The 16,433-nt window shown below is 46.7% G+C and overlaps 1 protein-coding gene across 2 annotated transcripts in view; it reads left to right on the forward strand.

The window, feature by feature from the left end:
- The window catches only part of MARCHF4 (membrane associated ring-CH-type finger 4), a 107,429-nt gene extending 92,050 nt beyond the window's left edge, over positions 1–15,379 (forward strand). For both annotated transcript variants that reach the window (XM_074595654.1, XM_074595653.1), the window contains exon 4: positions 13,553–15,379. In XM_074595654.1, coding sequence (XP_074451755.1) covers positions 13,553–13,914 — 362 coding nt within the window. In that variant the 3' untranslated portion in view covers positions 13,915–15,379. The remainder of the gene's footprint in view (positions 1–13,552) is intronic.
- The last annotated feature ends 1,054 nt before the right edge of the window (positions 15,380–16,433 follow it).

A 16,433-nucleotide genomic window follows, 5' to 3' on the forward strand; every position in this document is an offset into this window, starting at 1 on the left:
CCCACTGTTGCAACAGGCTCCAGAGATGTATTTTGTCATGAATAACCATATGGTGCTCCCTGCTCCAGTGGATCAGTGTGTTTAGCATTTAATGAGGGCAACATAATTAACATTTTCTGCGGGGAAAAAGAAATCCTTTTGCCTTGCGAACCGCATCTTGCGCTTTTGAGTGTAATACGGTATAATCAGAATGATGCTTCACTGTCACTAAACCCTGTGCTGGAATCAAGTGCCTGGTGTCCCTGGGTTAAGTTCCCATCCGTGGGCAGAGGCAGAAGCACTCACCTGTCTGTCACAGCTTCTACACTACGGCAGGAGATTCCCTTGTAGGCAGCTGGTAGGATCTCCCGCACCAGCTGCATAAATTGTGCTATCTAGTAAAGGATGGGAAGAGTCCTCAGCTCTGTGCCAGGCTGTGTTTTTCCAACTACCTTCTGTCCCATCCCTCCTCCTACTACAGCCTCCATCCCCGCAGACACATTACTTCTGGAGGGGGGAGGCTGTGGTCCATGGCACGCCCTTGTGGCTGTAGCAAGAGAAGTCAACTCCATAGTCAAAAATGAGGCCTGCGGGGGGTCATCCCCCGTGCATAGTGCATGAGGCTGCTCTTGGTGTGCCCCCAGCTCTGTAGGGAGCCTCTGTAGCTTCTGCAGAGGTAAGAAGAGATTAACACGAAGCCACATTAATCCGGCTCTGGGATCGCTTCTTAAAAGTAGTGACTGATCGGTTCTTCTCCTGAAGGGATGGCTACCTACAAACAGAGCCATCTTTCAGACCCAAATACAACTGGCCTATAGTCTGCAAGCAAGAATACTGCAAACAGTCCCACGGGCTAAGTTGCTAAACTTATTCTGCCTGGAAGTTACTCTCTGAAGCAGCATTTTTCTTCTTGAACCAAGACCCACTGATGGCAGTCACAGCCTGAGTCTCTGCCCACAGCAGAGCTGAGTCCACAATACCCATATGACCATGCAGTGTTTGGCAGAAGTTAATCAATTAAATAAGGCCAGGAGTCCTGTGCGCAGTAGTCCAGCCAGCACTTCACCTTCTCGGAAGAGGTCCAGCCAGCAAACAAACCTGCAGCAATAACATTCAGGCAGGGCCAGTGTGGAGTGGGCAGTCATCACTACCTGCTGAATGCAGAGAAGCCTGAAGAGCTGAGGGCCCGGGCGTTTACTGTGCCAGGTGGGACAATTCACTCTGCTCAGCCACAGACACATCATGGCCCTCTCTGTGTCCTACAAGGTGATTCTCCAGACCCTTGCTGCAGGCTTAGCCATTCTCAGTTCCTTTCTCTGCATTCATTCTTGTCAGCTCAGCATTGATGTATCCTGCAGGTGTGTTTGAAACTGCCCCTTTCAGCCTGCCTCAGCATTCATTCAGCTGGGTATCACAGCCCCTAAAGGCCTTCAGCTCTAGCAGAAGAAACTTGTATACCTAGAGCAAGAAAGCAAAAGTTTTGCCCTCCCAGAGATCCTAGGTAGTTATGGATCAGAAATGATAGACCCATGTCCTCTTGGCTCCTACCACCTTCCTCACCACCTCTGTGTGAGAGGTGAAGACCTTTGCAGGGGAGAAGATGGGGTGAGACCTGTGGGGACACTGTAGGGGAGCAGAAAGGAGAGGCCGCATCACCCAAGGTGGAAGGCTCCTGGAAATCTCAAGGAAATCTTGGAGTCTGCAATGAAAGATTTTGTCATGGCTGTGGAGGACAAAGCAGCCAATAGGTTGCACAAAGTTGTGTCCCAGGGACACATTTATCCTGACAAAAGGCTGGCCAAAGAGCACCATGAGCGTCTTCTGCCTCATGTCCTTGAGATGCCTTCCTACCTGGCAGAGGGAAAAGGTGCCCACATCTCGCCCCAACAAGGGAATAGAATAAATGGCAATGCACACGCCAACCTGCAATTTTAGAGGCACTCCCAGATCAATCAATTTAGCCTATGTGCCCTACGTTACCCTGGGGGATGCGCTGTTAAGGGTGATCTGTACCCGCCTCTATGTCTGTCCTAACTGGTCCCTGTTCTTCTTAGTGGAAGAGCACTCGGGTGGCTGGAGCAGTCTGGAGGGATTGGGCTCAGACAGGACCTGCATCCCTTAGAAAATGAAAAACTGTGAAACTATTCCCATTTTTTTCTTACAGAATTTCATTTGCTAATAAAAGCAGAGAAGGAGGCAGTAGTTATACCTTCAATAAGCAAATGTCATGTTTTGATCATTATTGAACAAAGCATTTTGATTTAGCATTTAGAGATGACTGCTCATGCTGAGTATTTTAAATTCAGTGTCAGAACTGGAATACAACATTTTTAAAAAATTCAAGTCCAAATGAAACATTCTCACCTGCCTGAAAATATGTATGTATTCTTCCATGCTGGGGGACAGCGTCACTTTTTCAAGTCTCACTCCAAGCAAGCGTGAAGCCAAATTTCCAAACCCTACACAAAACAGCACTGTTGTCCAGCTTTGCCTTTAAAGAAATGTCCCAGGAATGGCTGAGGATCCAGCATGACTGCACAGGCAGCACTTTGGTCAAAGTACCATTAGCTATAGGATAGAAAGGCTCAGGAACCCAGACCTGGAGAACTGACTGCTGTGGTGCAAGCATAGTGAAATGGATGGAAGCCGTGTGCTTTTTCTCTCCCCACCATGAGTATCCACCTCCGTGGACTTGTGCCAGGGAACGTTTGGAAACCTGAAGGTAGAAAAGACCCATAAAATCACCCAGACACCAGGGTGTGCATTTGGCCAGTGCTTTGTTCAATCTAGTTTGAAATGATTATTTACTCCCTTCTTTTAAAGACCTAAGAGTAGCCGTCATGCACACAACGGGTGTCTTTCACCTCTTGTGCAAAAAGCCTTTTCAAGATGTGGCATGCTGCCCTCATCTCCATTTTAAATTTGGGGGGAAAAGGCACCAAGAAGGTCTATATAATCCTAGCTACAAAGCAAGGAGGGGAAACTTTTAAGAGAGCAAGGGGTATATGGGTAATGCCTCCAAGCCCTGTCCCTCCCATACTGGCACAGTTATGGGTAGACTCACAAGCAGGGAATGCTGCTGGAGATGCATGATTCAGAAGCAAGGCTGTTCCACCGGTGGAGCTCCTGTCTTTATTTATTTATTTGCCTTTTCCAAAAAAGAGTCTCATTTATTGCTGCCTGCATAGCTAGAGACTGCCCTTTAATCCTCTGCTTTATTGTGCGCTGTGAATTAAATACCACAGGAGTACAAGAAGCCTTAAGGGGACAACATCCATTTTGCTGTAGCCGTCCACAGCCAGCTGAGTTTACAGGAGTGCTTTTGTTTATGGTTTATCTGTTGCCTGAGCGAGGATTTCTCTGGGTTTTATTTTACCTATTTTTGCCGTTATTTCTTGTTTTGTTGGTTTTTTTGTTTGGTTGGGTTTTTTGTCCCAGTTTTGAGGCAGGGTGTAAAAGTACTGGTCTGGGCAGGGCAGGAGGAAGTTGTGGTGCTTGGTGGCTCCTATGCTTACAGCTGAAAATACTGTGGCATTTCTAAAGCGATGATGTTGCTGTGCGTGGCTCCTACAGTCACAGATGGCATCCTGCAGACAACTGATGCTGTCTTCCCGTTACAAACAAACCATGTGGGAGCGCTGAATCAAAAGGAATTTCCTGTCCCTTGGGCATCTCCTATCAGCTCCTTAATTTTGCCAGTCTTTCCTCATTTGGAGGGCCTTACCAGCTCAGCCCTACAGGGCCCAGCCCATGTTGGGTAGAGGAACGTGAGAGTGGGCAGAGGACATGAGTGAGGACGGCTGCCCTGGAATGCCCTGGGATGAAGGTAGCACCTCGCAGAGAAGTTGGCATCTACCTGGCAGCCATAAAAGCTTCCACAATGCTCCTACAACAGACTGCCCCCATCTCCCACCAGCTCCACAAGCCCTGCGAGAGGCAGTCCTACCTGTCCTCTCAATTCATCCCACTGGATAAAGCGTTCCTCCTTCCCCAGCTGCAAATTCCATGTATGTGGGATGGACTGCTTCTGCTTCCAAGGGGAACCCGTATCATCCTGTGCGGAGAGAAATCACTGTGTTACATGACATCATGACATGTTGCAGTGTCACAACCTGGAAATTGTCTCTTGCCTGCAAAATCACAGCGCTGCCTGGAGGAGAAATGCTCCCAGCTGTCACACCAAGCACTCCCATCTGTAATAAAAGAGCTGCCTCCTTTCCCTGCCCCCCCCCCACTCAGCCCCAGCGTGGCAAGCACAAGGTCTGCCATGATCGCTCGCCTGGTGGAACAGCAACTGTGGGGACTCTCTGAGATGATGGTGCGCTGGATCCATCTCCCACCTAGCAGGGCTCGTGCTGAGTCTGGGGGTGGGTGTTAATGGCTGCAGAGAGCTTGGGGCATAGCGTAACCACCCGCCCAGATGGGACCTGCTGCTCCCATTACTCTGCCAGATGGAGCGGAGGAGGCAGGGAAGGAGAAGGACTCTGCCTTCGTGGGGGGTCCTGGCCCACCTGGGGCTGGGGAAGCTTTGAGGCAGAGCTGTCCTTGAACCCCAGTTGCAGGAGAGGAGGCAAGCTGTAATAAGCACAAGGTTTGCCTGCCGGTCAGCAGTTGAAGGCTTGGGGGCCAGCCTGTTTGTGCTGTTAATGACCCGAAATGGAAGAGTCCATACCTCCACAAAATACCTTCCCAAGACAGCTGGGAGCAGCTTTTCTGTGTACACTGGGGGGGTCTCTTCCCAGGCCATGGAGGTCTCATCCTTTGAGGGGCTCTGTTTCAGTTTTGCCGGAGTCATGGCCCCTGTGACCTGAGGAGAGCCAAGCATGGCATACGCATCGCTGTGAGAGCTGCCTGCCAGTGGAGCCCCACTACAGCAAATGCACTTAAAGGCTGATGGGCAGAAGAAGGAGTGTTTTGTGTTTCCCTGGGCTCCATGGCAGCACATATCATCCAGTGGTCAACAGCACTCAACAGGGTTCAGCCATGCTCCTGCCCCTATTTTGCCAAGCCAACAGCCCAGATTCATACACATTTAATCAGTTCTTTAGATATTAAAAAACATGCATGGAGAATGATTGATAAGAAAATGCCTGATTATAATCAGCTAATTATTTTTTCCATATGCTAACCATTCACTTGAGCTCTAATCATTATGAATACATTTTCAGTTTATGCTATATGTCATTCAGTGCTGGATATTTCTAAGCTTGCACACCCTCCTTGTACAGTTCCAGCATTATTCAGAGCAGACCTTTGCTAGATGTCTTGAGGACTAGAGGCATCCTGCTCATTGGTGTCTTGCAACTACCAGAAATGTTTAAAAGACAGCACCAGAGGTCCTGGGTCATCTATTACCTGGACTTCTCCTGTATGCAAGACAGACTGTCCACTAAGCTGTTGAAACATTTTGGGGACAAAATTTATATTTTGGAAAGCAGTTAGGAAGGAGTCTATACTTCCTATTTTATTTCATCTGAAAGCAAAGAATCCCTGAAAATCTGAATATAGCAATAGTTTGTATGAAAAGTGACTGTGCGATGAAAGTATTCCTGAGCTGAAGAAAAGTATGATGTGAGGATAATGGACTCCAGAAAAGCAGCGGCGGCAGCCCCAGGGGACCAGAGCAGGGAGTGTCTCTTGGGAAGGGAATCTGAAGGATAAAAGAGCTGCAAACAGCTCGCGGCTGCCAAAAGGGATGATACCAAAGGCACAACAGCAAACTGTGTCTGTGCAGGGGAAAGCTCAGAAGCATGGGAAGAGAGCATTGAGGCTGCATCAGGAGCTCTTTGAGGACCCAAAATCAGAAGCTGCAATCACACAAAAGGCAGAAAGAAAAGTCTGCAACTAATGACAAGTCTCTAGGAATCACACAGGCATGGGGAGCCGTCAGAGCTGAGCCCCAGGATGACCATCCAGAGATACAAAAGGCAATAAGAAATAGGTCTATAAGTAAGAAGAAGAACAAGGCACGTCTAAGAGCTCAAATAGTATTTGATGCAAAAAGGGCAAAACAGTTAAACGTTGCCTTTGTTTCAGTCTTCAAAACTTAACTAAAATAATTTTAATGAGGAGAAAGGAGCCCAGGGCAGAATCGGAAAAGAACAGACTCAAAAATATTCAAACGAGTTATCTCTGTCCTTGTCAGCATGTCCTAATGAACTTCAGAGGAAGCTGCGGGAACAGTCTCTGACCCGTGAGCGTTTTAGAATGAGGATGCAGGAGGTGTCAGGCAGCTGGGGAAATGCAAGCAGATTACCTAGCTTTTAATGTAATGTCTATCATTAAAGAAGGTAGGAACTGAGGATCAAAGAATTGAAGGGCAAATCAGCTTAACTGATTCATAGAAAGACATTAGAATAATTTTTTAACTAGCCAATTGATGAGCACGAGAGTATAACCATATATAATTTGGAAGAGTAAATGTCCTAGTGGCTGAGGAAGAAGCAGTCAGTTTGATATGCCATGACACTGGTAATGTTTTTGATGCTTTGCCTTAAGATTCTCCTAAACAAACCAGAGAAATGTAATCTAGATTAAATAACTGTAATGCAGGTGTACAGCCAACTGAAAAAGTGCTTTCTCAGTAGTTGTCAGTGGTGTACTGGAAACTGGAAACATGTTTCAACATGTTTTGGACTCTGCTTTCTTCAATATTTTTGTTAATGGCTTAGATAGGAAAATAGAAAGTGTTATAAAACTCTCAGATGACACCAAGCTTGGAAAATCTGGAAGCACTCTGGAGAATCAGATCAGAAATCATAAATTATATTGGCACATTGGAGAAATCAACAAGATGGAATTGAATAAAGAGAAGTGCAAAGCCCTACCCTTGGGAAGGAGAAATCAGGATCCCAGCCACAAGCTAAACCAGGCAGTCACACTGCCAAGGACAGCAGGTCTGGGACATATCAGTTTATTTCATCAGGCTATCGAATGGGAGGTGGGGCGTACAGTGCTGATTCTGCACCTCTCTGCTCTGGGGACTGCACCCTCCTGGGGAGTTCACTTGCAGAAAGAGAGGGATGAAACAAAGAGGTTCTGGAGATTATGAACAGGAGGGAGGAGACAGAGGGCATTACCCGATTCCCCACCTGATCAACTCCGATGTTCACACCTCCCCTGACAAATCAGCCCAAGTGCAGAGTCCCACTGGTGCCACAACATTACTTTCAACTACAAATCTACCTCTTCCCGTTCCCTGGTTCACCCTCTTCTCCATTGCCTGCCACAGAGGATTTAAAGATGCTAAGTTGTCTAAAGAACTTATATTCAGCTGGAACTGACCCTGTCACAATGCTGAGCGATGCCAGGCACTAGCTGCCCCTTTCTCAGCCTGTATTTGCAGGAAAAGGTCCCTCTGGCTCTCTTTTCCCAGTTTATCACCAAGCACTATCTTGCATCATGGACGAGGGATAAAGTACAGGGGATTGCACTAGAAAACTGTTGTGGATTGGGAGGGTCCAGAGGGAGCTCGGTGACTCATCTCCCATGTACTGTGAGGTACTTGCAAAGCCGGGGTGAGGCAGAGATTCACGGTTATTTCTAAAGCGCTTTTTGGAATGGAGCGATCTCATGGGGACTGTGAGAATCTGGCAAGTGGTGGGACAGCCTAACTTGAGCAAATGCAGAGCGCAGAGCAAAAGTCAGTACACTTTACTGTGCTATACTAAAAACCTATGGTTGGGGAAGGTAAATAAGCCTAGAGAGACGATCTGTGTCTAGGTATGGTCCCTGCAGTGTGCAGAGCCCATCTGGGAAACATCACTCTCCTGGCTTTGTTTTTACACCCTTCCTGGTACTGTTGGCCACTGCTGGAGGCAGGATGCTGTGATAGACAGAGCCCTCGTCTGAACCAGTACTGCCACTTTTCTGCTCTTGGGTTAAGACAAAGGGAGGATAAGGATGGAGCACTGAGGTTGAGATTAAGGCAAAGGGATAAGTGAGGGCGGAGCTGCTGGAGTTTTGGGAACAAAGTGGGGGAATTTGAGATTGCCACAAAAGTGGAAAGAATTCACAGAAGTCGAGGGAAGTGTTTGTGTACTCAGTGATGTCAATAGAGCAAACACCCGTCAATGAAAGCGTTACCTCCCAGGAGGCCTGGTTTGCCTTGGCCTGAGCCACCGCTGCTGTGGATGCAAACATTAAGCTTTGATCACAGCTGCCATAATCGTCCCCTGACACACAGCAATGAAAGCAACAGAAACAGGCTAAAGCATGGCAGCTGTCTGGCTGAGGTGAAACCGCATTTGGAAAGGAAACCGAGAGGGGAAAGTGCTGCTGAAGGTGGAAACAAGAGGTGACAGCTCAGGTGGCAGGACAGGGACTTTATGAGAAGCAGGACAGCGTAACTGGCTGGAATGGACTGTGATTTTTCCTCCTGTAGATAATGTGAATGTCAGCCCAGGGATGATGTACCACTCACTGTCAGCAGAAGCCTTGTTTTGGTGGTTTCTTTACTGGAAAACATGAGAAACGGTTCCTGCCCCAAGAATTTACCTGTCTCTTTCAAGAAAATGCGTGGCAAGTGTTGGAATAAGAGGAAGGCTAATTAGAGGCTGAAAGTCCTGGTGAAAAGATCACTTGGTGGCAGAGGCTGACAATGTGCAGAAGGTGACTGCTTGTCATTTCTGGGAAACTGCTGCTCCAAAGTTACCTTAAACTGGAGGCTCATAATGGCTTGGATTAATCTCACAGGGTAGTGGTGCACCAGTTGATCCTCCCTTGTCCATTCAGAGGCACAAATGCAGTTGTCCTTGTTACATCTGGGTTTTGCCCATGTTCTTCCAACAGCCCTTCTAGCCATTGGGCTGAGGACCTCTCGGTTGACTGGTCTTGTCACAGGCCCACTGATGGCAATCTCAACTAATCCCAACTAATCTCAAGAGACAAAGGGCCACCTGTGCACACAGCCCGTATGTGTCCACCCTCAGCACCAAGAACATTTCCTCGCACAGAGACTGGCCACGTGGATCATGATGTGGTGTGGGCAGGTATTGCAAGGCTCAGAGAAATCCTGCAGTGACATGAGCCTTACCTCTGGGCCATGATACTCACCATGGCTCATGCCCCCCTTTCTAAGTCTTGCATTTTAAGAGTCTGGAAGCTCAGGGTTAGCTGTGGCAATCAGTAGAACATGGAAATTGAACTGCTTTCACCAGCACTAGCTCTGCTGCAGACTGCATCTCGATCATCTGGAAAAGAAAGAGTCCAGTTATTCTTGCTCTGGGATGAAAATGAGAGTGAGGGTTGGGGGGTTAAATGGAAGAGGTAAGTCTTTCCCCAGAGTCAGCAGTTGTCAGCTTGCTCTCCCAGATGCTGTGGGCACGCACTGACTGGGTATGCAACTGCACTGGCACAACCCTTGCCTAGCCAAGCTGTATTGACGTTGCCGACCCATTGCTTTAAATCCAGTCTGGAACCAGGCTGTGTGCTCTTTGGGGCTGGGTCACTTACTGTCATAGCTTTGCATAAGAGCAGTGGTAGGTGCTGGGTGCTCTCACATGTACAATAAATGAAAGGAAGCATAAGATACCAGCATAAGCAATGTGTACAGTTTTGGTATAACCTATTCCCAAGGTATTTGGTTGTGTTTGCCTGTGCTGTGAAGCACAAAGGAGCTTCTCAGCTCTGGGAACTAATCCCTGCACCCAGGATAATCACTAGTCCCTCCTGCCTGGACTCTACAAAGCTCCGCAGGGCTGACCGTGACCTGAGCCTTCGCATGGACTCGATAGTAATAAAGCCACAAGAGAAAGAGCAAAAAAGGCTAATAATACAGAGAGAGTGAACACACTGAAAAAGATCAATATGGTTTCCTGTACATACTGATCCAAATTCAACACGTATTAATTCGGACGACTGCACTGCGTTAGCCCTACCACGTTAGTTCCGAGGTACTATGTCTTGTCCTGGGAACAGCGCAGCCATATCAATGCGGCACTGCAAACAGAGGCATTAGAAATTTTTTTTTTAGACTTTGCTGTCGGGTTAATGACCCCATCACATAATATTGGGCTATCTATCTCCAGCTCCGGAGCCATCTGGGAAATCTTTTCATGGCACAAGCCAGTGCAAGTAGAAATGTCTAAGAATATAAGAATGACCAAGGTTCCATCTAGCCAGCTGCCATTTCCATCAATGGCCACAAACAGACACAAGAGTGAAATAAGAACAAGACAAGTGTATTAAGTGTATATTATAGTTCCCCTGAATACTTTTTCCAGCATTCAACAATTTTCAGCTCAAGGAATTTCTTCTGATGCTGGTCCAGGCAGGTCTCTCCCTGAGAAAATGGGAATGAAAACAGTACACCTTCAGTCCCCACATCCCATAGGAGTTTCCTTTCATCAGCATCACAAACAAGGTATTTCAGGGACCAGGCAACAATCTGGACCAACAAGTTTTGCATGAAACTCACAAAGATTTTCCTTCCAAAGAGGATGGTTTTCACAGAGGATCCATTGAGAACAGATTTTGTGAATATTGAGGTGCACGAAAAGAGAAATTCACACTAATCCGTTATCTTCCCCACATACACAGGGTTTGGCTTATGGAATAATAACTTCTAGCCGGACACTTCTAGTTGAATACAGTTCTTCCTGAAGGATTTCCCACTTAAGTCTGGCCTTTAATTGGAAAGTTTCACCTGTGTAAACAAGAATGATCCTCGAGGGAGGAATGTTTCTGGAAGAGGACGCACAGAGCGGAATGTAGGAATTCCAATCCTAATTAATCTCAGGCAGACAAAATTTGTTTTGATGGGAGCATTAAGCGTCCTGCAGCTTGATATAAACTGATGGACTCTCGCTTACTCTTGGCATTCACTCTTGCAAATGAATCACAGTTACTTCCGCCTCCCTGCCCACCCCTCCACTTGGTTCCTTTTTAATTTTACAGCTTCCTGAGCTTGACACTGGGAAATCGATAAGTAATTTAGAGCCCAGTAAATACAGAGGAAAACAAGTTATTTTGTACTTTTATAAATATTTGGAAACCAAAATTATCTAAGAAAACAGGTGCTCAGTTGACTCAGCAACCCATCCATCAGCATCACACAGTTAATTGCATAAGATCATAAACATTTATAATTAGGAGGCAAACAAACAAGAATTTTATAAACAGCCCTCTTGAATCAGGCTGCACATTAAATATTTGTGATAAGGTAATTAAGAATAGATTTACAATCCTGGCTCAGTATTTAATACTTTGGAGAATGGATTTGATTCTATGGAGAATGTTCTACAGCCAAGCAGAAAACATTCGATTTCGGCTCTTTTATCCGAGGCTTAAAGTGGTCTCAGAGAAACATTGGCTCTGCCATTGATCAGAGTGGAATTTCATTCATTACAGATCAGACAGCTCATTTAAATATATGTTTAACGTCCCTTGTCATGGGCTGATCCACTTCAGGCCTGCTTCAAAGCTCTGTCTCCTTGGCTGGATCTGCAAACCATCCCTAAGTCCTGCTTTTTATGGTTGATGCTTTGATCAGAAGATGTCAGAATTCTCAACTGTGTTTCAAAATAGGGAGGAAAAACCACATTTTTCTATTATGACATCATCGTGTTTGGTTATGAAAAGCCGGCATCACTACAGGATTACAGCTGTGCAGTCTCAGTGGTCTGTGGGAACCAGAGGGAAGATTTCTCTCGTACTGCAGTGCCCAGTCCCATTCCCTGGTCCAAAATAGCCAGATCTGCATACTTAAACTATCCAGTGTGGTTACTTCTACAGCCAGTAAGCAGGCTCAGCACCCCATTACAATGAATGCGAGAGTCTCCCTGAGGCTAATCTGTGGTCGAGTCAGTGGGGCTTCTAGTTATGCTTAAAACTGGAGAGGCTAGAAACTCAGTCTGTACCGAAGTTAGGGTTTAAACTCTGTAAAAGCATGTGCAGACCCTAAGAAACCAGGTGGCTGCATCCCATCAGTGAGCAAGGGGAAGATCAGCCCTAAGGGTAGAATGACCTTCAGATATTTTTGGTTTTGATATAGTACAGGTTTACTCCAGTAGTTATCTGCCATCGGAAACTATTAACAGTCTGGAAAAGCTGGGTGGAGGGTAAAGACCTAGCATTTGATTCATTAGGGGTAGCGGTAAACCACTTTATTCTGTGGCAACCGTCATCTCCCCACACTCTGCCGGGCAAGGCAACCTCCTCGTTTAGGCATGATTTTGCTTCTTATTGCTTGTGGGTCTTTTGCTCTTTGCTCTTGCATTTATATGCTTGCAACAGGCAGGCAAGAGAGCTGCTTTTCCTAGAAATGTTTCCGATAATCTTCACCCTGACCAAGAACGGTGAAGCCATGGTTACTAAGAACAAAGAAGCTATCCATGTGCTAACTGACCCAGCCCTACCTGCTCGTCTGGCTTCAGTTACGTGGGGCACAACAGCACTTTCCTAACATTGCCGCAAATCAAGGAGACTCAGACCCCCCCTCATTCTGCATAAATCCCACTCTCTAGCAAAGCTTGTTAATTATATTCCAGTGTGTCAGTTAAGCCAGTCTATGTAAGAAGCTGCAACTTCCTCCAGCCTCAGTGGAGAACACCACCACAGTGTGGCCGTCACTGCTGGACCTAGCGCTTTCAAAGGGTCTTGCCAAAGCCTGGCAGCTTGAATAATAACAGAGCTTAATACTCAAGTACTGTCATCGCCTAAACAACTTCTAACGTTATTTAATCCTTCAATCCTCTGGCAGGGGTGGGGAGGATGACAGACACCACTGGGAGGTGAGCTAACTGCTGGGTGGAAGGGTCTGTGCTGCTCACTCTTTTTCAAATGCAGAGACCATTAGAAGTGGGGTGTCCTAGAGCCCAGTGCCATCCCCCGGGCATCAGCTCTGGTATATGCAGATGGGTAGCGGGACATACGCCTGCTGTGCACACTGGGTGCACACACCGCGTAAGATCCTCTGCCCTTTCTTTCAAGGGTGTCGTTTTTCCCCCTTGGACGGGAGCGATGACGTACGATGAGGCACCTGCAAACACGAGCAAAACCTTGCCTAGGATGACAAACCGTTTCTAGGTATAGAGAGACCCTTTTATTTATTTGCTCGATTTCCGCTTCTGGCCCCATGTGCCTGTCTGCTCTGCTGCTGTGTGTGTGGGGAGAGACTGGGGCTGTGCACGCACACGACGCTGGTGCAGCAGACGTCACCGGCACGTCAGAGCCAGTAACACCCCCTCCAAACACACGCCGATAGCTCGGTGAATCATGCCTATGCAGCATGCAAAACTGGTCCAGTGACAGATAAACCCCGGGCGTTTATTGGTAAACAGATACTGTTTTTGCTGTAAGCGCATAACTCACTCTGCTGCATTTACGATCCCTTTATTGATTGCTGAGATAAAGCTGTAATCCTTTTAATTCAGGGGAAAAGGGATCCAGCAGAGCAGGAGCACCGGTGCTTTGCCAGTTGGTAATTAAAATACATGATTTATTGTTGAATAAACACCGGCTGAGGGAGAGCTGAGCTAACCAGCTACTGGGGGCAGGATGCTGGGGTAGGTTTATGGTTCTTTATAAAGTTTTGTTTCTGTTTTATGTTTATTTCTTTCCCCCTTTCCTCCAGGTCTAATAATACACGAAGGGCCCTCGGTTTACCGGATTTTTAAACGGTGGCAGGCGGTCAATCAGCAGTGGAAAGTGCTGAACTATGACAAAACAAAGGACATGGAGGAACAAAAAACAGGGACCAGGACAAATCAGCGCCCCTCCTCCCAAACCACCCACTCGTCCTCCACTGGTGGTACAGCCACTAACTCCGCTCCAGCCGACAGCGGGGCACGGGCTGCCGGCCATGCCACAGGCACCCTCTCTGACCACCACTGTGCTTACACCATCCTGCATATACTCAGCCACCTGAGGCCTCACGAACAGAGGAGTCAGTCTAGTAGTAACAGAGAGCTCGTCATGAGAGTCACGACGGTCTGAGCCGAGGAATTCAGGAGGCCTTAACACGAAGCGGAGGAGACAAAGAACTCATAAAGCAGAGGAGCATGGTGTGCCTTTTTCTTTCTCTTTCCTTTTCTTTTTTTTTTTTTTTTTTTTTTCCCCCCCCTCCTCTCCTTTTCTTTTTTCGGTAACTGCACAAGATATAAGAGGCGGCACCTGGCCAGCTGAGGAAAAAAGCAGGTGGAGGGAGAGCTGCACACTCATGCTAAAGAGGTTAATGTTTTCCAGCTAGTTTAAAAAAAAAAAAAAAGTAAAAAAAAAAAACCAACAACAACACAAATCACAAAAAAAAAAAAAACCAACAAAACAAGTGCAATACAGACTACAAACTGAGTAGGCAGAGTTCTGGGGAAGCAGAGAAACAGACGGTTTAGCATGTCTTACAAATCCTATTACCTGGAATAGGTAATGCTCTGTACACAGCCCCCCCTACACACACGCACGTGCACACAAACACACACACACAGTGTGAGATTTATAAAAACAAGGAAGGGAACGAAATATTTGGAGTCTTTTTATTTTCCAGACTGTGATTAACCAGGGCTATGCGTTGTTTTGTTTCATGAGTCACTCTGGAGCCTTGTTCGATTTACCATAGGAAACCTGAAGTGAAATGGCTGGGGATTTTTCGGTATTGATTTACAGAAAGAGAGATTGAATCATCCCACCAAGAAAATCTAACAAAACCCAGCCATACCCAAATTTCACCAAAATTCCTGTTTTTTTCATAATGTTCTTGACAAGGGGTTTGTGAGGGTGGAACTGGGAGGGGGGAGGGCGCTCCATGACCTTTATTTGACGTATAGGCATTTTTGGCAAATTTTGTACAAATGCTCCGCAGGTGTTTCAAGCACAAGTACTGGTGTGATTCATGCCTTCATGACCCCGAATCCAGCATCCAAATCTTGCCACTCATACACATCATTTTCCATGCAGACAATTCCAGGTTGATTTCCTTCCATTTTAGTCCGATCGCAAGAAGCTGACCCATCTCAGTGGGCTTCTGCTTCCTTGCTGATTCAGACATTCATCCATTAGAGATGTACATCTTTTTTTTTTTTTTTTTGGTGTCTGTATCCCTGCTGCTCGATTTGCAACAGTCTCGCTCAGTCTTGTAGGCTGAGCCTTTCACATCCAGTCTATTAGTTTATTACAGAGTCTATTCCATTCAATCATTCAAGAGAGAGTTAGTCTGAAGAGGGAGCACAGCTGCTGATCGAATATGTAATACTTCTAATAAGTCTCCTTCTCTGGGATATATCCTTGAAGGTACCGGTTGCTCTTCAGGAACATTCTCTTTCAATGCACAATGGCTGAATCATTTGTGGATATTAAAGGGACACTGTCAAGTACTTTTTAAATAGTTTTTAGGGTTTGGGCTTTTTTTACTCTCCATTGTTTGTAATATTCTCTTACAAGCTTGAAAATAAAATTTCTTTCCCTACTGATTTTGTCCTTTTCCATTTGGGCACGTATCGTTCTCTCCACTCCCCCCATTCCTTTCACCATCCCCGTCCTTCTCCTCCCCACCTTTCTTCTGCGACAGGAGGAAATCCATGTGTCTGATTTCCTGCTGATTGTCCTCGCTCTACGGAGGGTATGTCCCAGCTCTACGGGGTTGAGCTGTTTTGCCAGTGCAACTGCCACAAAGGGAGTGCAAGAGCAGGAACCCTAAAAATACGGAGATTAGCTAATTGAGGAGCAACAGCTCAGCAATCCCCCAAAAAATGAGCCTATAATGATCAAGCCTGAACCCAGCTCTCCCTAAAATTAAGACAAGGACTTCAGCCAAACTGCATCCATTTAGGAGCAGCAGTGAGCAACGTTGCACAGTGGCTGTGTCCAACTGCCCTCCATCATCATACCAGCACCCCTTGCAGCTTCTATTAGAGCCAGGGCAAACGCGAGCCACCAGCTCCTTTGGCAGCTAGGCCGACATGGGTCAGGTGTTTCTGAACTGGAGGTGGTGTCAAACTTCAGCCTCCAGGTTTGAACGCACCAGCCATTCTGCAACGTTGAAGACGGAGGTTAGCATCTTAAGGCAGGTCGTATTTTTCACCTCAATTACTTGACAGTGTCCCTTTGAATATCAGAATGCAACAGAACAGGTACTTCTCTGGCAGAGAATGTGGGAGGTGAAACACTGGCCAAGAAACCTGACTTACTGAGGACCCATGTGAAACAGCATGGTTTCTGAGGCCACTGTACCTTTATCTGACCAATCTTACTATCTACCAAAGAGTGCTTTTGGCAGAGGGGAGGGGAGGGATGTTGGTGGGCAGAGGGAGAGGGAAGGGGTAATTCTGGTCATCTCTAAAAACAGCTGCCCCCAGAATGAAGGCGTTGCAACGAACGGTCTCTGGAAGAACCGCTTCTGATCCACAGTAGAGAGAAACCTGTCCAAAGCGAGCAAACACAGCAGCCTCTCACCCCCATGCCTGTCCTGGAAGCTGTCCTCATTCCAAGAGATGAGTAATTATGGTGGTTTTGGGAAGGGG

This window comes from Larus michahellis, chromosome 7 (assembly GCF_964199755.1).
Source record: "Larus michahellis chromosome 7, bLarMic1.1, whole genome shotgun sequence".
Classification (NCBI taxonomy): domain Eukaryota; kingdom Metazoa; phylum Chordata; class Aves; order Charadriiformes; family Laridae; genus Larus; species Larus michahellis.